The sequence below is a fragment of the Halyomorpha halys genome, unplaced genomic scaffold (assembly GCF_000696795.3).
Source record: "Halyomorpha halys isolate HHAL.00 unplaced genomic scaffold, Hhal_1.1 Scaffold691.1, whole genome shotgun sequence".
In the NCBI taxonomy this organism is placed as follows: domain Eukaryota; kingdom Metazoa; phylum Arthropoda; class Insecta; order Hemiptera; family Pentatomidae; genus Halyomorpha; species Halyomorpha halys.
The window spans coordinates 160269-183097 of record NW_027113417.1 but is presented as its reverse complement, the minus strand read 5'-3'; the positions used below and the strand labels follow the sequence as shown (position 1 = coordinate 183097).

The following is a 22829-nucleotide window of genomic DNA, read 5'->3' as shown; positions in this document are numbered from 1 at the left end:
AGATATGTAAGGAATATTATAGCTTTGGGAGGAAGTTGGCGAAGGATTTGAGGAGTCAGAAGATCATACTCTGGATATTTACGAGGAGTTAGCATCCTCAGTTGATATTTGACCTCAGAAGGGGTGACTGCTATGACGATTAATGCCCGTGTTTCATCGTTATCCTAACCTACTCTATAAAATCAAGGATAGGAGCAAGATGGCACGGATGATAATCCTTAATTTGAATTTTTTTTTATTTATTTCTTAAAATTTACAACAACATTAATATAAAAATACATCCAGTAAATTTCATGTAACATTATAGTGGTATGATACAGACATCTAGAGAAACTACTCTCACTAACACTCTAATAACATTTTTCAGTAGCAGGTCTCGAGGACATCTTCTTTTCAGGCACATGGAATAGGAAGCAAGGTTAGAAACAGTGTTTAGGGAGTTTTAATGGAAGACTTGATATCTAGTTCGGACTAGTTGGTTATATATGGAACTAAGGTCTTCATGAATTTTTTTTTTTACCAAGTTAGAAGCATTGAATATTTTACGAAAGATTTCGGATTGTAAGGATCGGAAGAGAAATCCTAAGGTTTATTAGAACCAAGGAGCTCAATTCCGTATTTCCAGATAGCCATTAGTCCTTTACTATAGTCATGTAGATCAGTCTTTTGTAATGTACTGGAAGTTTAGACCGTTTGTCAAGTGAGTATTTTAAATGTTGGAATCGATTTGCAGTTTTCTGTCTTGTGGGAGGACTCCAAGTTAGTCATTTGTCCAGATGTAGTCCAAGGTAGCGGATCTGTTGGACAGGGGTAACATCGACATTCTTAAAGGATTCTGTAGAGCATTCCGTTGGTTTGAAAAGTTAAAATTGAAAGTATGAGACAACTAAAGGTAAACCGTGGAATTAAAGAAACAAATGGTTTAGAATTGTTCAATTTTCATAAGAACTAAGTACGTTCTTCAGCTACCTACTCAAAGAAACACCGGACAGGGGCATGATTTGGTTGTGAAACAATGGCCGATCTTATAACTGCTTTCTTATTCATTCATGTTCATAAATATTATAATATACAACAGTTACTGTTTGGATGGTTAATGAATTTTAATCAAAGTGTTTAAGAGTGGAGTCTTAATTTTTATTTTTTTTGTTTTTGTTTTGTTAGACTACTGTCACATTAACGGTTTAATGGTTAAAACATGACTGACCTTACACAACTGAGTACCTGAGCCCACCTGTGCATTTCGTGTATGCATTAATTTATATTTTAACATGGAAAATACTGAAGCCGTTCCTTATCATAAAACAGTAGGCGAAAATTTCAAAAGCGGAATTGACCATTTATCATGAATTGGCCAATATTTAACTTACTCTACTCAAGGAATGCTAGAAAATTGTAATAAAAACTTTCTTCTATTTTTAATTCAGGAAAATATCAATTAATATATTTCAATTGTTGTAAAATAAATTACCTTTCATGAGAGCACCAATCCTTTAAATTAGTGAACCGTATTTTTATTTATTCGTTTTTTTTTAGGATTTTTAAAATAAGGTTAGTTGCTACAAAACATTTTTGTGACATTTCTACCGAAAACAATACAGTGCTTTGCTGTGTTAGTAAACATAACAAACAATTATTTTTTTTCTATTTCTACAAAATTTAAGAAATATATCATTCTTGACGGTAACAGGTTAAGTTTGATATTGTGTAGTAGAATTCATTCCTTTAAATTATTTTGGGACAAATTTTGGCCAATGCTTATTTTCATAAGGATCTAGACAATATTTTTAGTGGCTGTCTCCCACTTGTGTGATGAACAATAAACTTCAAACGTTTAAAAACTAAAAGAGAGGAATTTTATGACGGAAAAATAAACATTCTTTTATTGATCATTTGAGATTAATGATTTTATAATGATTTTTTTTTCTATCCGTATGCGTACTCTCAGATTTATGAAGGTATTTATTGCGGTATGGTTCAAGGATATATATTTTTTTTTTGTACCTATGTACTAAACGGCGAGTCTCTAATGCCATAAACAGATCCGTACCCATACGACATTAGGCCCGGGCTTAATTTGAAAAGGATCCATGGAAGTTTTGATTATATCTTCAGTGAGCAGATATTTACAGCTGTGGTCCAATCAAAACAGTAATAACGTAACAGTAATAGGGTATGTTGTAACTTATGACTGCACAGGACGGAATAATATGTATCTGTTTTTTTCTAAATACATCTTATTATATACTATTTGAATTTTTAATTATAGTTGTTATGAACAAAATTGTGCTGTTATTGAATTTTATTTAATCAATGTGTGTCATCACTAATATTTGGAAACCCGCTCCCTCAGACTACTTCAAATTGAGTGTTCTGAGTCAGAGATGGATCAGTCATATTTCCACTCCTATAGATATTTCAAATTTTAATATAAAATACAATTCGTAAGTTTAAATTTCAACAAAGATAGCTAAATAATTCTATTAACAACCGTGACTACTTACATTACTAAACAACGGAAGCAAAAGTGGTTCAATGATTAGGAAAATATTGAGGTCATAGGAAAAATGACTTCATGTATATTGAAGAACGTGAATAGTGTATTGGATATTGTAGGCTCATGGGATCCCATTTGGGGTTCTAGTGTTCCGTACAGGGGTACCGCGAATTAATTTAGAAAAGGGTCATTACAGGTCAACTTAATACAGTTTTGAATTTTATTGTATCAGATTTTCTTCAATTTTTCACAGGCATTTAGATAACCTTTAGATTACCTAGATAACCTTAGCCTTTACTGGATTTGCTGAAAATACGAATTTGACACTCTATTTGGAGTTACTACTTCTACCAAACGGGTTTCGCCATTTTCCTACTAAAAGGGTACCGCCGCCATAATAAGGTTGGGTATCACTGCAGCATACAAATATAATTTTATTGAATATTCAAATTTAAATCTTACAAATGATACAAACTTTAAATTCTTAATAAGAACGTAATTTTTCCTAAGTAATTTCAAAGGTAAAACTGTAAAAATACTCACGTAGCTACAAATGTGAGTGGCGTAATGAGGCAGACAAGGGTAGGTATTACGTGGAGATTTCTCCTAGCGAGAGTCGAACTCAATCCCATCGCAGGGCGGGAACCAAACTGTCTTATCGTAGTTAGTTCGACTATCGTCGCCCGCTGGTGGAGTGGGGTTGTACTGTAGTGGGGTGTATGTTCACAGCAGTTCAATACAATGTGCTTTTAAAAAAAAACAGTTATGGGAAAATATTTCACATGATTTCCTAAAACAGACTATTTTATTCGTCTTTGAATTTATATATATTTCATTAACATTACAGACGGGGAATCCCGCAGTTAAATTCGTTTCTCAGCGTGGGAACCATCATTCCATCAAGAATGATTGGAAAGACAATCGAAGATTTTTAGTCATGTATTTCTATATTTACCAATTACGTTTATTATATAAGATCAGTGGGGGGAGAGGGGGATGGAAGGGAGAGAGGCTGATAGTCCTAGAACCAAAGAGAAGAATAAAATTTATTTCAGCTCTGATTTTGGTTACTTCAACGTAAAAAATATAAGAATCGAAATTGACAACTCTGCCAACGGGGAATAAAAAATGGAGGCTGGAAAAAAATTCATTTTGGAATTATTTTAAATAAAGAAAAATTTGGCTCGTTATTTTCTATTACAGAAAGGTTCAATTTTCACCTAGACTATACAAGAAAAACAGTAAATGTTATTAAAAAGTAAATGCTGTAGTATTTAAGGTGCATGCCCCTTCCCCCCCCCCCCCCGAAGTTCATTTTATTCCAGAAAACCTAAATGGTTCCTTCATTTTTCATTTGGAGCTCCATTCGTTAAAACTAGCAGCAGCACTAAAGTAGAGTAAATTTTCTAAAATATGAGCCCTAATAGAACTGTTTACATTTAATATTTCCGAAGATTCAGTTTTTTTTAAAAAGTAACATTTATTTGAAACTACGAGCGACGTACAGACATCTATTAGCTTTTAAATGAGGATTAGGAATGACAGTTTTCATGATATTTGCTTAAATATATTCGCACAATGTTGATTCTTGTCCAACAAAAACCGGGATTCGTTTAAAAAACAAAACAATAAATATAAACTTCCTGCGCGAGTGTCAGCGCCTCAGCAGAAGGAATATTTTATCCCCCCTTTATTTAGGTGTTTCAATTTAAAAGATATATTTTTGTCTTTTTAGTAAGTCTAAACAACCTTTTGGTTAGGAAAAGTATATTCATCCTGTATTGTACAGGTTAAAAATAAAAAAGTCATGAAATGAAATGGTTCAAATTGTTACAATATATTATTATTTATTGGGAAATTTTGCAGCCCCCATTACGCGATGGCAATATTTTCATGTTTCGTCGATTGAATTATATTATAACTAGAGAGATGCATTATGTGTTTCTAGTGTTGGTTTAAATTTCTATACACCTTAAAAATTCCTATAACCTCAAATAAGTTGTAAACATTTTTAACGATAGAATATTATAAAAAATAAGTGTGTAAAGAAAAGGCTGTTAAATTTCAATATACTGAAAGTTTTTCATACTTTTAGATGTATGTAAAGAGTAAGTTTAATTAATGTCAGTTCAACTGCATCAGGAAGTCAATCAATAAAAATTGATCGATTAATCGCTATTGGACTAAAAACCCATAGCAACCCTAGAGAAATTAATCCTTGATTAGCAGCTGGTAAAAAAATATATAATATTTAATTCTGTTAATTACTTAACTATATTTAAAAAATTAAGTTTAATTTTAACCTAAGTTTAATTTAAATAATTCAAATTGGTAAAATTTGATTATAAACATAAACATAATCACGAGACCAAGAGGATGCATCAATGAGGTTATAAGAAGAAAGCTAGGGAAGTAAGGTTGCTCAAAACTGTAGTTCTCAACGAATGTGTACAATTTCTTTCCGACCCATGGACAAGAGACTTGAAGTCATTAAAAATGAATTCCTGGATCTAGTGTCGACCTACAAACATGTACTCTTCAATAACAGATATGCCGATCACATCAAACATAAACAAATTGTTTGGAGAGCAATACATGCAAAAATGGTCAGCCAAAAATTAGTTTGTTTTACCAGAGATTGGAAATGGACAAGGAGGCAGTGGTACTATCTCACTTATCTTGCCAGGGTAATTTCCTTTACTATTTATGTCAACTATCTCTCATAATTATTTATGTTTACACATCATTGATACTATTTTTATATTAGAGGTTAGGTTTTGAACGACACCTTGTTTGTAACTTCTTGCTTAGTGTATTGAAGAGCCCAAACAAACTCTCTTAAGCCAGTTTTAAACATCTAATCTTCATTTCTAAATGGAAAGAATATTGTCACAAAAAATGTGGAATTGCGTAGTTCCAAAACAGTTTGATCATATTTTATTTAACAGTTATATATATAAAATTTTATATACAACAATAGCTCATTTTCTCAAAGAGATAGTATATCACCATACATAAAAAGACAGAACTCAATATGTGGTAAAGTTAGTTTTTTAAACATTTCTGTCTCCCTTTCGGTTTGTTAGTGGGGTTTGACAGTGGTTTATTATCGTTTGGTCGACAATATTATATTTATTTATCTTGCTCTTATTAACTCCTTCCGTAGTTAAAGTGGCTATTGAGTTAAGAATGATGTATGTTTTTCAACTTTGTTCATACCATAATATTCGGGAAGATAACATATCAATTTTGTTCTCCGAGCCCTGGAACGTTCAGGCGTATTTCCCACTTCCCACATTTTTATTTATTTATTTTTTTTTTCATTTATAAGTTTTACAGTTGTGCTTGTGGATACTGTTAAGTGGTTGATCGTATGATAATACATACGATAATAACCTTTCTATGATAGTCGTGTAGAGAGCATTAAAAATATCTGCTGTTGTGACCTCTATATTATGCGGATTCACACAACTCTTTACAAAAATCTGACAAGCCCACGGCAGTGGTTGTGATATTCCTAATCTGGACAGAATTCATTCTTCGATGATGGTGAACCAAAACCTAAAGACATAGAGTAAAAAAAAAAAAAATGAAAACTTTTACGACGAATCCAGGTTTAGCTTATATAAGAACAAGACTACGTATTTAGTTTACTTATTTATATATGTAATAAAAAGCTTGTGTATCTACGTTTGTAGATAAATGAATATGTACTTTTCTATAATCGTTAAAGAAACTTCATATCCGTGAGAGCAAATTAATTTATTTTAAAAATGCATTTTCATACACTAATTTTATTGGGTTAACTTTGGAAAACATGTATTAAGTAAACTATAGTCAAATCTAATTTGAAGAAATAACAGTTTAACAACCTTATTTATTTGGCTATTTTGTTTTTAGAAGGTTATAACAAAAAAAAAAAGGTTACTAAACATTATGAAATGTCATTGTATTAAATTATGTTTGTGCAAAAATTACCCCTAGTTTTTACTAAAGTGCAATGAAATAAAGTAATTAATATCATCTTTTCTTGGTAATTAGCAAACAAAAAAACTTTATTAAGAAAGAGGTTTTTTTTTGTTTACTCTACAGACCTTGTAGATCTTTGGTCGCCCGGACCAGCCTTCTCAAGGGTTTCTTCCCTTGGGCTACTTCTTTCAAGTTTGCTGCATGCAGCTCTTTTGTATCTTTGCCGATTCTACATAGACATCTGGTTTTTGGCCTCCCACGTGGTTTCTTGCCAATTATACCGCCATTCATTGTAGCGTATAGGTGTTCTGATGGGTTGCTTCGCGTCACATGTCCTTCCATCTTAACCTTCTTGCATTCATACCATAAGATACTGACTGACCAGTCTCTGCAAGCAGTTCACTGTTTGTTCATCTCCACCATGTGGTAATGCTCCGATCCCAGATTACTCCTTGTTATCGATCACAATTTTTCAACTGCGGAATTTAGGTTTTTTGTTCCTTTCCCTGAGTTGATTCAATAACGGGGTAGCTTCCTTAAACATCTTCTCTCTAGAACGGTCAACGGTCAATCTGTAGCCCTTTGTACACAATTAGTACCTAACTTGCATTAAGTCCATTTTTATAATATTCTAATTTAATTTAATTAGTATCGATCTGTTATTTCATATCTTACCTAGGCCGTAACATTTTTTCAAAGAATTAATATTTAATTTTAATCCGACTACGGCGAAGCCAAAGGCGGTTAATTAATTAGTTAATTAACACAACCTGCTCATCGGGCGGTTGTTATTGCGAACCACACAGCCGATTTTTAAATTCTTTGTCGAATTAGGTCAAAACATGGACTGTTGTAGTATATTGTGGCAATACTACTGAAACTCAATAAAATTGGCCATGTAAGGTGAGTCTTATATTGATAAAATGTAGTAACAATTGGTTTCTTTAATTTATGATAATTCTCCAAAATCTTAAGATTTTAAAGGCTATTAAAAATGAAATGTTAGTGTCTTTTCACTATGTCTAACTTTTACTCAAAAGACACTATAGGAACTTTTCTGTTTAACATTCATGATTGACAGTTGTTTTTTAAATAAAAACATCAGGAAGTTGAACTAAGGTTTTTGGTATTATTAATAGCTCTGTCTCATTTTTTATAGCTTCAACTAGATCACTGTTATCAAGTTATGCTTGCTCAAGCAATAGAGTAATCTGAAGAGGTCTTGCTGTGCCTTAGTCATAGTTGACTAGCCGTTATTGGGGCAAAACATCTTTCACATTACTAAAATAATTTTATTCTTTGATATCAACATGAACATTACACAGAAGTTTGTTTAAATAAATTAAATTGTATCCAATTTAAGTCACAAAACACTCTTTATTTCTTCAAAAGTTTAACGTTTTGGGCATCCTCAAGGAAAATTTACATTCACATCAATAATTTAAAAACTTCAACTTCTGGTGAATAAGTGTGAAATTCCATTATTTTTGAGGAAAATTCCACCAAATTCTGCTTTTATTTTACAGGCAAACACCATCAATTGCAATTAGATATATTGATTTTTATTTTTGTAAATCATCCAGACATATCAAAAAGTACTCGTGGATCTGTATTAATTAGTAATTTTGTGCATTGATGGTAGTTTATCAAAATACTTCTTCATACAATGTATAAGATGAACAAAAACACGTGTTTATGGCGAGGAATCGTTCAAATAATAAACCTATCGATAGTAGGCTATGAAGACTTAGTAATCCCATCCGTCTATGAATTGAAATTAGTTACAACATATATCTAATCTGTTAATATCTAGACTTGCTTTATGTAGTGAAATCGGTTGGAACTGTATCTGTAAAACATTTACATATGTATTTGTTATTCTTCCAAAATTTATCAAAATGGAGTTACGAGGATTTTCATTGTTTACCATCGATAAAAAGGGTGCAGTATATGGCCCTTTAAAACTATTGCCTAATATTTTTATTTTTTTGTGACAAATGGTATTCCTTTTTTTCTTTTCGTTTTTGGATGTATGTTGTTTTAAGAAGTTTTTCTAGTAATTTATAATATCTCTCAAGACTATGTAACATAAGCATTTTTTAAAATATTCATTGATACATAATTAATATTTAAAAATATTTTTCATAGAAATTATACTGCATATATAAAATCTTTTACAGTAAAAATTCGAGACGCTTAAAAGAGTAAAGAGTATCGATGGATATAATTTCAATAAATAAAAGTCCAATTGCAGTGTCCATTAATAAAATTAAAAAATGCAATGCTCATCTGTAAAAATAAACTGATCAGACGCCATCAGTTGGCTAAAATACCTGACATCTGGGCGGAAAGGACTTCTTGATCAGCTGCTTGTAAAAAAAAAAAAAAGAATATAACTCTATCGATTAATGTAAAAATTTGTAAAAAAAAATGTTCATTTATGTTAACTCTATTAATTACGATTGAAAAAACTTCTTGTAATTACGACGTCGAGAGGATTTATTTGTATGATAATAAGCAAGGGAAGTGCGGTTGTTCTAAACTGAAGTTGGCAACACAGTTATTGCCATCTCTTGAAGTGTCATGGACATGAAAACTGAGATTTATAACCAAATACTACTGGATATGGTATCTGCATACCAGGGTATACTTTTCGGGAACAGAGCTGTCAAGCAGAAACAAGAAGTTTGGAAAGAAATACATGCCGAGTTGGTTAGTAGAGGATTGATTGATTCCGATAGAGATTGGAAGGGGATAAGGCAACAGTGGTATCGCCTCTCAAACCTTGCCAGGGTAACTACATTTACTCTTTATTTTTATAACTGATTTAAAGTTATGGTATCGTTTAGGTGTTGAACCACAGAAGGCATTCAGATCCTTCAAGTTCTTGTATTTTGTATTAGAGGGTCCCTATACTTATATAGTTCCATCACAGTATTAAATTTAGCAATTTGAAACTCAGTAATTGTTATCTTACTCATTTGGTGGTGAAATATTAAGTTCTTATATAGGTACCTACCGGTTTCATCTTTCAACTTACATATAACAACTCAATAATAATTTTTGTGACATACTGGAAGATTATTGATTGACCGTGTGTATCGATGAATGGAATATGGTCCGGGTGCGATAAAAAAAAACTCAAATAGTAGATAATTATACTATTTTATTGAGCCAACGTTTCGCCCCATGTTGCAGGGCTAAAAAAGATACAAACACTATTGTTACAAAAAAGAAAAAAACAATTTTCTTTTTTTTTTCTTTTTGTAACTATAGTGTTTGTATCTTTTTTAGCCCTGACGAAGCCCTGCAACGTGGGGCGAAACGTTGGCTCAATAAAATAGTATAATTATCTACTATTTGAGTTTTTTTTTTTACCGCACCCGGACCATATTCCATTCAATAATAATTTTTATGTATTTTCTTTTATATTAAGTGTTTAAGTAGTTGAAAGTGATATCTGCATGGAATCTGTTGAGAATATAATGGATTTAAGTGAGATTTTATTATATTTATGAGATTTTAATAGTGATTGGTTTTCCAGAAGATTTTTAAAGATATTTTGTACAAGTTCTGAACCACTACTCTGGGTGGATGTGCTGTCGCACCCAATGAAAAACTGTTGATCATTGTGTTTGGTTATGAATTAATTCTTATTTGTACCGATTTGGCCTCTGACCTCAACTTGGATGTTTCTTAGGTACAATTGTACAAAAGCTCCATTGGTAATTATTTGAAGAATTTAAAATCCCTACTTTTATTATTATTATTATTACTATTATAATAACAGATAAACTCCCTAACAGATTCTTCTCTGTAGAAATCAGGTCTATACTAAATTATGCTATTCTGTATAAGAGAGTTTTGAAGTTCCTGCCATTGGAGCTTGTTTTTCTAATAGTACTAGTAGTAGTTTATTAATCTCTAGAGTAAACTGAAGTCTATAGCTTTGTTTCAATTAAACTAGTAATTATAATACTTGGTTGTCACACATAACAATAGAACATTGTGCAGAAACAGGTTCACACCCATCCACCATGTTGGGGTAGTGCTTCAGAACTGATGCCAATTAGTTAATTACTGTTAGCAATATATCTAAATCTAAATTCTTGTTTCCACAACTCTCCATTTACTGCATGATTATGATATTTCAACTACCAACCTTGTTAAATTTAACTGAGGAAATCATTGATACTCTTAAGTTGGTTGAACAAAATTCTATTTGAGAAAAAAATGCTCACTCATTTGCCTGGATTATCATAAATACTGTCCAATTACTTTGCCATATTGATTAAAACCTCCTACATAATTAAAATGTCAAATATCATTTATAATTATGTAGTTTATTGCTAAAAATTGTATTGTATCACTTATCTGCTTAGGTTTTTTCCCCAGTATTGTGAAATTGCTTCTAGAATAGTTGAAGGTAATACAATCAGTGCATTCATGTTTCCCACACATGTGAGACTACGTAAAGAGCTATTTCCAACTAATAATTTATTTTTGCCAAAATAGAGGCTTACTGTAATTTTTATCTCCCTAGTTAAAAATAATTAGGCTTTAACAGTTTAATCATTAGTATGCATGTAATATTTTTAGTTTATAATGATTGACCGAAATATTAGCTTATAATTTTATATGATTATTGTTATCCATTTATTTGCAGAGAAGTCGTGAGCAGTATCTTCTTGGAAGGATTTATGACATTCCTGAATTTGATAAAAAGTTATTGAGGATAAGTGGCATTCCAGTAATAATTGATGAGGAACAAACTAACTATGCTGTGGAAAGACTTAATATGGAAAACCAAAGAGAGGTTAACTCCACGACAAAAGGTAGAAAATATTCTTTGACAAAATGATTCTAAATATATTATATCTTTCATAATGAACTACTAACTAATGTAATGAATTAAGCATTTTATTAAAGGTGTTATTTTACTTTTTATTTATTGGTCTTTACGGATTGATTTCTATTATGTTCCCCACCTCGAACAGGTATGGTTGGGATATCTTACAGATTATTAACCTACTATAGGAATGAGAAGGTGAAGATTTCATTCATGGATCTCCTATGCTTCATATATATATATATATATATTGATACATATACTTCATAATATATTATGACCAGTAATTTGTTTTTGTGCATATGGAAAATCTATGGCCTTTATAGACAATTACACATATCTTCATTGGAAAGATATACAGTTCTCTACAAAATAAAACTAAAATTGTGAAATTGGACCATTATTAACGAAGATTTGATGAATTGAACTTTGTACCTATTTTAAAAGTTTATTGTGCAGGTTCTAATGAGAACCCTTTCATTTATTTATTAGTTTATTGAATAATTTGAAAATATTCCAAGTGCTTGTTTGAAAGGTAATTTAATTTTCTAATGAGCTAAAATAATAGTGAAGATTCACCCAACAATTTTTGTATTGATGTGGTTGCCCAAGCTGTGAGAAAAGTCATTTGAGTGATCACACTAGGTATTTATAATTGAAATTTTATCGGGTAGAACATATGAACATAAATAAATCAATCAAATGTTCATGATATTATTTTTATTTTAAATTATTTCTGTTAGCTTCATTGTATCCTTTTTCAGTACCCAACAAGGGTTTTTAGTTATTGATCATTCCTAGTAATGTACCGAATTTGAATTAATAAACTTAACTAACAGAAATTATCTGAATATTATATTATCAATTTTCTGATCACGTTTCTTCATATGTTGGGGAAGTCACGTTTGTAACAATTTTCTGATCACATGTCTTTACTTTTAAAAAATTACATGATCTGAAAATAGACAATTTAGAGCACTTAAAAAATTAAGAAGAAAGTAAATAAATATTACAAAATGAAAATGAGGTTTACTAATTTTTAAAAAAAGAAGTTTCTTCAAACTAGAGATTAAAAAAATGGAGCATTCAGAGAAATGTATTAAAGCTAACTGAAGTTGTTTTGAATAAAAATAATATCACTAAAGTCGGCTTCGGAAGATTAATTGTTAATCATATGTAATAGATTGTCGGAAGCCCTTGTGGTCAAGAAGGGTACAAAATATTAAAAAACTATTTTACTCTGAAATCTCCAGGACTCAGCCCTGCAAAGTGGGAATAAATAAATAAATTGTTTCGTAATATTTTGTACCTTCTTAAATTCCATACTATCTTCCTGCAAAGTTGATTTTCTTTCATTTCCCTCAGAAATTGACGTGCATTTGTTCCAACCCAATTTTTAAAAGCTCATACATATTTCCTCGATATTGCCTCATAATTTATTTATTTAAAGGAATAAATATACACATTTTCAGTGTTCTTTTAACTTTAAGGTTTGTTTAATTTAAATCTTACATCCTCCACTTTTCCAATGTCTAATGGTTCTACTCTTAGTCCTTTTTATTGAGATCTCCTTGGCTTTATTGTCAAAAATAATATTAATAATTGAATAAGATAACTAATTATACTTTTTTTTTTTGTTTCAGATAATATGGAAATCATAGAGCATAAGGTGGTACCCATGGATGATGTGAAATCAAAAGAAATAATGGATCAAATAGAAATAGATTATTTGAGCAGAAAAGTTAATGAGCAAAGATTTAAATTGCAACAGTGTAAATTACTTAAAAGAAAATGCGAGATTTATAACATTAAAAATAAAAATGAAAGAGAAGAGTTCATGAGATTGTTGTGAAATGTTGTGCTCAAGACGAATTGTAAATACAATAGAGAAGCAATAAATAAAGAATAATAATGATTAAATTATAGTTTTATTAAAGTTTCTAAAAATAATATTTTATAAATAATGAAATTTCATTAGTATTGGTATATTCTTTAGAACTAAAAGGGTGATTCTCATTTTACGGACTTTGACTCAATTAGTTTTATTCAACTTTATTTTTTCCCACTACTATATAGTTTAAAACATCACTTCACATTGTAGCATGATATGAAAATATTAAAGAATAAATTTATTTATAATTGCTTAAGGTACTGAAATGCTATCACTACTCAGTGTTTTAGTAAAGATGTTATAGTTTTTCTTTTGTTACCTGCTTTCAATGCTAGTGAAATTTATATGTTTATAAAGGATAACTTAAGCATTTTAAGACATATATTTCTTTAATTTTAACTAACAAGGAGGTATGTAAGTACACTTCCAAACTTTGTTCTCTAATTTTAATCATTAACAGGCAATAAAGCTTTATGTAACTAGCCTGAGAAGAAAAGAAACGTAGGGCACAATTTTTTCTGGATTAGTGGTTCCCCTTAGCTGAACGACTTACTACCAGCGGATAATGCGCTTTATTTGTAGTGCCTAATCTTAAACAATGTGTCGTCAACCATGGTCAAGGTGTTAAGCTGATTTCATAAATTGTTGAAAGAATATTTAGGATTCAATTTGTTTTCTTAAGAGAACAATATTGATATTAAGTTATGGTAAGGGACTTCTTGTTGAAGGTAAACATTGAAGAAGTGTCCATTTTGTTAGGTACCATATTATACAATCGAATGCCTCATATGGACTTCACAATAGAGGTAGCATTAGAATATTAAAACACAAATTAATTTAAGTAATTTATTAAAAGAAAAAAAAATATCTTATCTCGTCTTTTATGAATGACAATTTGTACAAACATTTAAAACTAAAAAGTAAACAATATATTGCAAGTAAAATCCTAAATACTAATAAAAATTTAATGCTTAAAACTTATTTACAATGCGATGGTTTGGGTGGTGCAAATAAACAAATAATTCAGGATTGAAATGTCACGAACCTAAAACAGATAATTCAGATTTAGATTTACAATAAATATTATTTTATACGAGCAGATGGTTGGGGGTGCGGTCAAATTAGAACTCAAATAAGTTACTTCAACTTATTGGTGTTTTATTTGACCGCACCCCCAACCAACTTCTCCTTGTATAAGTCATCCACGGTCAACTATCTCTTATGATTATAAATATTATTTTAGATACCAATCAATATCATTTTTAAACTAATTAGAAAATTATGCCATAATTACTGATGAACTTTATTTTAATTTTTTTTTTTTACATTCTTATTTTTCTCTAATTTTCTCATGCTAAAACAAAATATTTTAGTGAATTTAAAAATCTTAACAATTTCTATTCGTTTAGGAAATAGTGTGAAATTTCAAACCTATCATAGTTATGAAACAATAAGAAAATAATACAGTGATTTTGATGAGAATATTTTAAATTGCAGTTTCTAATAAATATATAACAATTTTTAATACTAAACCAAGAATAAAGGTCAGTAAACTAACTTGGATTTTTCAATTTTATTAACAATTATATAGATTAATCGAATAGTATAAACTAACGAAAAATAAATAATTTTGCACTTTAAAAACAACATTATTTGAGGAGAAGGGAGTCCTTTAACTCCTAATTTTAACACCAATTATAAGCATTCACATCAACAATTATAGTTACAATACTTATAAAGATTGAACTTTTGACAATTTTTGCACCCAACAATCAGCACTGAACTTAGCAAGATTTGCAGTAAATAAATCAACACCAATGATTGTACTATAGATACACTTTTATTATAAGGCTAATATACTTCCTACATTTACATTAATTTAAATTTTATTGTATTTTGTACATTTACAATAAATTCATTTGTGATGAATAAATATGGCAGAATAATTCCATTATTCTAAAAGATTCATATAACATCTTTAAAATATTTAGTATTAAAATAGATACCCTCATCATTTATAAACTATTTACAGACTAATTACATTATCAGAAAGCTTTTCCTGATTAAAATACAAATTGTTTACATTTAATTTATTAAAACACTCCTATATGTGTGACAACAAAAATAAAAATGTGAGCACACACGTAAAACTTAAATATATCAATAATATATAAATCATCTATCTTAACCAAAAAAAAAAAAAAAAAAAAAAAAAAAAAAAAAAAAAAAAAAAAACCTCCACTCGCATTTTTTAGTGAATAGCGGCTCTAGTTTCTTCATTCAGGGAAAAACAAAGCACCATATTAAGCACATCCAATGTAAGTATACTGCATTTACTTTTCACATAACAGAAGAAATATTTAAATGTTGCAAACCATTTTGTGTCAAAAAACTATTTAAATTATTTTTATGGATTTACATGTTAATCTTACAAGTTGAATTATATTAATATATGTCTTTTGTCCAACAAAGAAAGGTAAGATAATAAAAGGTTATAGAGCCGCACATTAAGTAACACAAAATTGATGATTGCTTAAAATACTATCAATATCATACAGTGATACAAAATAATTAACACTAATAAATAAATATAGAGTTTTGTTCTTTAACAAGAAAAAACAATCTTTAAAATTTTTATATAAATGAATAAAAATTCTTTTCTGGTAAACACTCCAATAAGACATACTACAATGAGATCTAAAATATATTTCAAGTTCTACAACGGCACCATTCCAATTATCTGGGAAAGGTATCATTTTGGGGACAAAATTAATACACACCATACTCCAAATATAATAAAATAATTATTGAATGTTGGTAAAGTCAGATTGTAGTGAACAGTTTGATAGATTCCCCTACAGTAACCAGAGCTCCTAAATACGTAATGATAACAATAAATTACCAACAAACATTAATCATTTCTGAGAATATATATAAAGGCTTTCCATGTAGTTCACCTTTAACTATTTATTTAAGATATACTAATTGAGCAATGAGGTTAACATTTGGCCAGATTAACATAGTTTTTCATTAAAATAACAAAATATAACAACTAATCAAAATTATGTAAAACTGTTTATGGTTAGTTTTAAGGCAAAAAAACCAGATGATAAAGGATTTGATTAAAATTTATCCAGAAAATAGACACCAGTTCAAATGACTGTTCCCAATCAGAACTCTGAATCAGTATAAGTAAAAGAATGGATTCAATTTTCAAAAAAAAAAATCTTTGAAAGTTGAATCAATTCCTTAAAAAAAGAAAACAGTAACTACTACTAATTTTTTTTAAAAAAAGACAGACATTAATCTCATTAAAATATCATCATCCATTTGAATACTTCTCATAATTTTTTAATGTAAAATGTGAAGAAAACTTAAAAAAATAAAAGGGAAAAAAACAGGGTACTAAAAATGGCAGGTGAGGACTAAGTAACAAAAATAAAATAAAAAGATGCTGAAATAATTAGGAGATAATTAATGGACAGTGCCAGGTATATCAACAAAACTGTTTCAATAACAAATTAGACTAAACAACTAAATGCATATACATAAAATTTACAACCGCAACAAATATTTGTACTTCAGTATGTCGTGGATCAGAGAGATGATTGAAATCAAACTTAGAAACTAATAATTAAAATCTTTCAAATAATTAAACCAGTAATATTTATTAATTAACAAACTATAAGTCATGGATTAGTTACGTTGATTATTTCAGTTATTAGTTTATGCAAGCAGTTTTGTCATAAATAATGTTGGTATTGCTTTGGGAAAAATAAAAATTAATGCTAAAAAATATCAGTAAAAATAATTAAAGCTATTTCAAATATAGAAAATTCTGTGATGATTCATATAGTGAAAAACTTTCTGACTAATGGCTCTACAAATAATACATATTATTAGGTAAAGTGAAATAAATATCGAGGATTTATGACTTAATAATTTTAGTGTAATTAAAAACTTAACATTACACTAACAAGATGAATATATGGGATTTAGGAAATAAAATAGTTTATAACCATCAGGATAAATTTAAAAACAAGTAAATTATTTATATATTAAAAAAGTTTTTATAATTATTAGCAGTTGAATTGATTATGACACATGAAAAAGGACCCACCTTTGATTCTAACGACAGTAACAGTTTTTATTTATCTATTTTAAAAATAGATAACATAATAACAACACTCAATTGATCAGTAAATATTATAAAGTCTAATATAAACCTAAAGTAGCTGGTCTTCAATATATTCATAAACATTTTATAAATATATGTTTATATTATATTTTAAGAGAGTTATAATTTCTTTTTTCAAATGACAACTGTTCTTTTTGGTATTTATTATGCATCATAAAAACAATGTACAAAATTAAAAAAAAAAATAAGATCCTTTGCAGTTCTTAAAATTAAATTAAAAATACCTGCCCACATAAATCATATAGCAATTAGTTCAGACAGGTATAAAGGGTATGAGCGATGAAGTGATCTTTGCCCTGTACGTCCTAGAAAGACGCCTGTCCGCAGTCCTTGCCACAAGCACTGTAGACACCACACTTAAAAGAATCAGCACTGGTGCAAGGAGGCTAGGAAGTACAGCACTCGCCCACGACAGTTCACAGAAGAGGAGACCAATAAGCTGTGGGTGTCTGACCACTCCCCATGGTCCTCCGATGTAGTCCCCACATATGTTCAACTCTAAAAACCAAAAGATAGAACTATAAAATGTACAATAATATTTTGTAACTAGTAATAATACCATCAAACCATAATAATTGTAATATTGTAATAAACTGCATGAGGGTTCTTGACATTTTGGGGCAAATGGGTTTCTGTACTTCCCATTAATTTAAAAAAATTTAAATTTGACATCGAATAATATACATTAAAAAAAAAACTGGGTATCTTAAAAATTGTAATTTGATTCAATAAAATGTAACAAGGCAGTTTTTCACCAAAATCATTTCTTAGTATGTTCACTAGTATGCTGTCAACAAATTTCATTCATATAAAGTTTCTCATTTTCTCAGTATTAATTAGACCGAAAATTAATGACACTAAGGAATGAGAAATTTTTAAATAAACATACTTTTATAACAAAATACATAATATGATATAATTATTCTTAATTATATTATGCCTTCTCCTTCTCCCAAGCCTTGGGATCTCTCATAACATGGAAGCTGTAGGGGTGATTGTTATGTTCATGGGTTTCAGGAGAGAATCCCATTCTTTTTCAATGTATTCATTCATTCCATTCCCGACTGTTAAAATAATAATGACTAAGAAATGAGGATAGGCGATAGATAGCCCAGTCATCCCTGAATTAGAAAAAAAATGCCAATAATAATAGAAGATCATCTATTAGAAAATGATAAATATGAGAAGATAGTCGGGGGCGCTGTCAGTAAATAAACTCAAACCAATTTATTTGTTTTCATTAAATAGCAGGTCACACCTCCCGCCCACCATCTTATCCTCATATTAATCAACAGGCAACTATGAACACCTTATTAAAAAATTATAAAATAATAACATTTGATACATACATCCAAGATGGTGTTGTTTGGCAACAATGGAATGAGAAACCTAAATGAATCAAGCACAAGTAATTTTCTATAAGATGGCTCTAAGATTACTGATTGCAGATCACAATAAAATCAATGAAACTCGATAGAATGGAATGAGCAGTGTTACTAGGCTAAAAACAGTAAAGAACTTACAAGGATAAGATTCTGGATGAAAATCATAACTTTGGATTCTCTATAATTTTGGTGGTTCAAGCTTCCTTGTTATAAGAAATAACAATCAGATTGTGAAACTGTGGTATAATGAGACCAAAATTATAAGTAATTTCTATTAGAGGACTTTTTTTTCCTAACCTCACAATTGTTTAAAACTGGTACATATATGATCTTACATTTTCTTGTTCAATATCCTTACACAGGCTGTTGAAAGTTTAAAAACATACAATTTTTGACAGGCCATAGGAATGGAAATTGGGGGTTTATGATTTTTAAAAACAATTATGTTAAGCGATATCAAGTTTAAAACATTAATGAAATAGTAGGCCTTTGACTTGTATTATATAATTAAACATTGATACGCATAAAACAATGTTGTGAGCGGCACCAGAGAAGTTGGATTCAACACAAAATGCCCCTTTTGATAGAATAATCCATACAAATAATTTAAAAACGTTTACATAAAAAATTAAATACATTCTACATTCTGCTAAATAAAACATTCACTACAAGAATTTAATACTCACTTGAAAATTGCGAGGAGTACGGATCTCGAAGAAAGAAGTTCTTTAAAGTCGAGCTATATCTATAGAAAACATAACTGATAACATGCAAAGACACTATCCCAATCATAGTATATGTTCCAAGGGCAACCCTAAAAAAAAAAAAATAAATAAAATTATAAAGTAGCTGAAAAAAAAAAATAGAAGTAGGAAAAAATATATATAAAGAAGCAAACTTATTTAACTGTTCTAGAAATCCTTTAAGAAGTGGTCTATTAGTTTTAAACACATGTTTACAATTTTATATTAATAAACTGTAATTATGTCAATACTAATGTAAGTTTTTAAAGAAAGGAATCAAACAAACACAGAGTAAAAATCGAAGAAAATAATGCATTCAGAAGTGAATTGAAGCACAAAGAGGATAAAGGGGATAAATATCATTCTGGACAAAATTGAATTATTAAAGTGTATAAAGGAATAAAGAAATATATTTTTAATATTTCATCTCTTCTATCCACATAAATTCGATAGTCAGCTCAGAACTGAATTCATGACAGTGTCAAGTGACGGCACATATCTACCTTGTGGATGGTAGATAAAGATGATTTCAATCTAGTTTCCTCAGGACTAGAGAAATATTACTTATGAGAATGTGATCTGATGTTCACATTTAAAATTGAAGGGTCAAGTGAATGATGGTTATAAGTCTGTCAGAGTAATAGAATAATTGTTTTCTTATTTTGTTTAAGTAGGTCGCAGAACTTCATTCTTACAGCCCTGCAAAGTGGGGCGAAACGTTGGACAATAAATAGTTCTCTTTTACTATTTTGATACCTTTATTGACCACCACCTGGATTATCCTACTACAATTGCATTTATTATTTTAATTCTTTCAATTTTGTTGTCAATTATTTATAAATCAAAACTTTTGTACTTCAATTAAGTCAATTCTTTACATTTTAATTACATGATTACATTACAATATGAGTTTTTAATTTTAAATCATTTGATTCAAATAAATTGGTTATTGCTTTGCCAGCAGAATTAAAAGAATAATCAATGTTTACTGAAAACAGTTGTGCAAGTGCCTGGTTCAAGATTTGATTCAATAGCACATACAACTAAATTATTTGCATAACATAAACATATACATATAACATACTTTAATAAATAAATAAATAGGATTTAAAAATCTATAACATTTTTTATCAAGTGGTCGTTCTTTGTATTCTCACTTCTTCCTTGAAAAAAGTCTAATTGATAGAGATCATTTAATTTAACTTATAAATGCCAAACACTCAAAAAAACTTAATAAAACCAAAAATTTTGTAATTTTCAGAGTTCCCCTTTAAAGTATAAGCAGAAAATAGATGAAAACTTCAGTAAACTCTTTTAATATGCAAAAACTCTCACTCTCCCTCCCCTTAGTTCTTCCTTTATTCCAAGCCACCACATACTGCAAAAGCTCCAACAACATAATAAAAAAAGGACAAAACATTTAGAAGGGGAGTCTTTTGTCACAGTTAGGAGTTGATTGATTACATTTGTAATTGATAATTCCCTTCGTCCCTCAAACTGATTTGGAGAGTTGGTCCATTACTTCGTTTAGGTGCAGCACCATGAGGCTATCCAGAACTGTAACCATCAGGTTTAAGAAATATATTGGGTAATATGATTTAGCAATAACTTCTGCTATCCCAGGTTTTAGAATTGCGACTATTTCAGCCTCCTTCCAAATTCGAGCTAAGATGCCTTCTTGTAAGAATTTGTTTTAGCAAGTAGTTAAAGGACTGATTGGGGCTCTTCTGGCATTCTTTAAAATTGCAGCACCTATTATTTCAGGTCCCTATTGCTTTTCCTGAGCAAAGTTTATCGAAGGCCATATCCACATCCAGTTCACACATATATATTTTCATCACTGTTTTTCTAATTACATTTTCTGTTTTAATACTATTTAGTATTTGTGTTGTCTTGCTAGTTTTTATTGTCTCAACCACATTTAAGTAACGAATGTGAATATAACTAATTTTCGGGTGGAACTCATGGAATAGAGTACAAACAAAAAACAAATTTATAAACTGATATTTACTATACCATAGAAAGGGAATTGAAATAAGCTTCAAAAGTGATTCATAAGGTGACTTACTTGTTAGCAGAAATGTAGGTCTGAGGCAATACTAGGATAAAGGGACGGAGAGACAACCATAAGATACCAATGGGCCCCAGACCAAGTGAAAGAGGAGGTAGCAGCAGATTATCCAAGCCAATTGATGCCTCAAGACCACCCAAGATTAATACTGCCAAATTAGGTGTTGTCCGAGAGTACTCTATGGCACAAATGAATGCGCTCAACAGAATCTAAAAACAAAACATACAAATGAGAAGAAAAACCAACAATAAACTCTAATACTCTTAGTAGATAAAGGCAGTCCTCGAACTTACATCAGGTTCCGTTTCGTAGTGAATTAAATTGAATTAGACATAGGATGAGTCCTGCTTACAGGCACGCACATACAGTAATAATTACATGTACTGCTTACAAACATGTATAGTCATGATTTGACCACTTCCCTACCAGAGAGAAGTTAATTTTTTTTGTGTTACTACTGTTTATTATTTTCTACTTATCTAAGAATTATTTCAAATGTATTAACTTTTGAAAATATAAAATTTATTTTTCGATTTTCATATTTATTTTGGACCAATGTTTCTTTTGATCTTTTATGTCAAAGTAACTTGGGATTTGCTCTGATGTAAAATGGTTTCTAGTACAAAATAGTTAGTGACATAACTACGAAATGATGTAGAACAGAAACTACCGGTATAAATTGATAGGTGTAAAAATTGCCATACAAAATTGGCTTCATTTCAATATAAATAAAATTTCTAATAAATTAAAAGTAAAACAATATATTTATAAGTGCAATATTACAAAATTTCTCACCAATAATATAGAGGAAGCCATGTGAACAAGCGTCTCTAGATGCACTTTACTACCCACAGTGCTGGAGTTACCAGCATAAGAGACAAGAACCAGTGTATGGATGATAATTGCACCTATGAGTGGTGGGATCGTCAACAATCGTAAGGCTCCTAAATATTGGTGGCTAGCCCAAATCAAACCTAAGACCAGAACTGCAACAATACCACCTGAAATGAACAAATTAAAGATTACTTTAAAACATACCATATTATCAAGTCATAACTTTACCAATTAATCAAGTAGTCGAGTTAAAAACAATTTTTAATGACAAAAAGTGTCAATTAATATGGACTACTACAATAATAATTGCATTTTTTTTTTTCACAAATGAACAATGCACTATGTTTTGTTGATGAAACTGAATAAAATATATATATATTAGCTAACCATAA

At 29.8% G+C, this 22829-nt stretch overlaps 3 protein-coding genes across 9 annotated transcripts in view; 1 reads left to right on the top strand and 2 right to left on the bottom strand.

Annotated features, from left to right (window-relative positions):
* LOC106685422 (DNA damage-regulated autophagy modulator protein 2) overlaps positions 1 to 3155 on the bottom strand; it is a 53003-nt gene extending 49848 nt beyond the window's left edge. The window contains exon 1 of the mRNA XM_014428068.3: positions 3041 to 3155. Coding sequence (XP_014283554.1) covers positions 3041 to 3129 — 89 coding nt within the window. The 5' untranslated portion in view covers positions 3130 to 3155. The remainder of the gene's footprint in view (positions 1 to 3040) is intronic.
* Positions 1 to 13235, top strand: part of LOC106685423 (uncharacterized) — a 58121-nt gene extending 44886 nt beyond the window's left edge. Inside the window, exons 1-5 of one of the 6 annotated variants that reach the window (XM_014428073.2) lie at positions 4754 to 5184; positions 8647 to 9259; positions 10011 to 10191; positions 11133 to 11301; positions 12959 to 13235. In XM_014428073.2, coding sequence (XP_014283559.1) covers positions 10156 to 10191; positions 11133 to 11301; positions 12959 to 13167 — 414 coding nt within the window. In that variant the 5' untranslated portion in view covers positions 4754 to 5184; positions 8647 to 9259; positions 10011 to 10155 and the 3' untranslated portion in view covers positions 13168 to 13235. Of the gene's footprint in view, positions 1 to 4752; positions 5185 to 8646; positions 9260 to 10010; positions 10192 to 11132; positions 11302 to 12958 lie in introns of those variants that run through there. The other 5 variants (XM_014428070.2, XM_067050930.1, XM_014428072.2 and 2 more) reach the window with 5 other exon arrangements.
* Positions 13236 to 16163: 2928 nt separating this feature from the next.
* LOC106685424 (delta(14)-sterol reductase LBR) overlaps positions 16164 to 22829 on the bottom strand; it is a 14484-nt gene continuing 7818 nt past the window's right edge. For both annotated transcript variants that reach the window (XM_014428075.2, XM_014428076.3), the window contains 4 exons: positions 22399 to 22604; positions 21601 to 21812; positions 19476 to 19603; positions 16164 to 17902 (listed from right to left, as the gene is read on the bottom strand). In XM_014428075.2, coding sequence (XP_014283561.1) covers positions 17658 to 17902; positions 19476 to 19603; positions 21601 to 21812; positions 22399 to 22604 — 791 coding nt within the window. In that variant the 3' untranslated portion in view covers positions 16164 to 17657. The remainder of the gene's footprint in view (positions 17903 to 19475; positions 19604 to 21600; positions 21813 to 22398; positions 22605 to 22829) is intronic.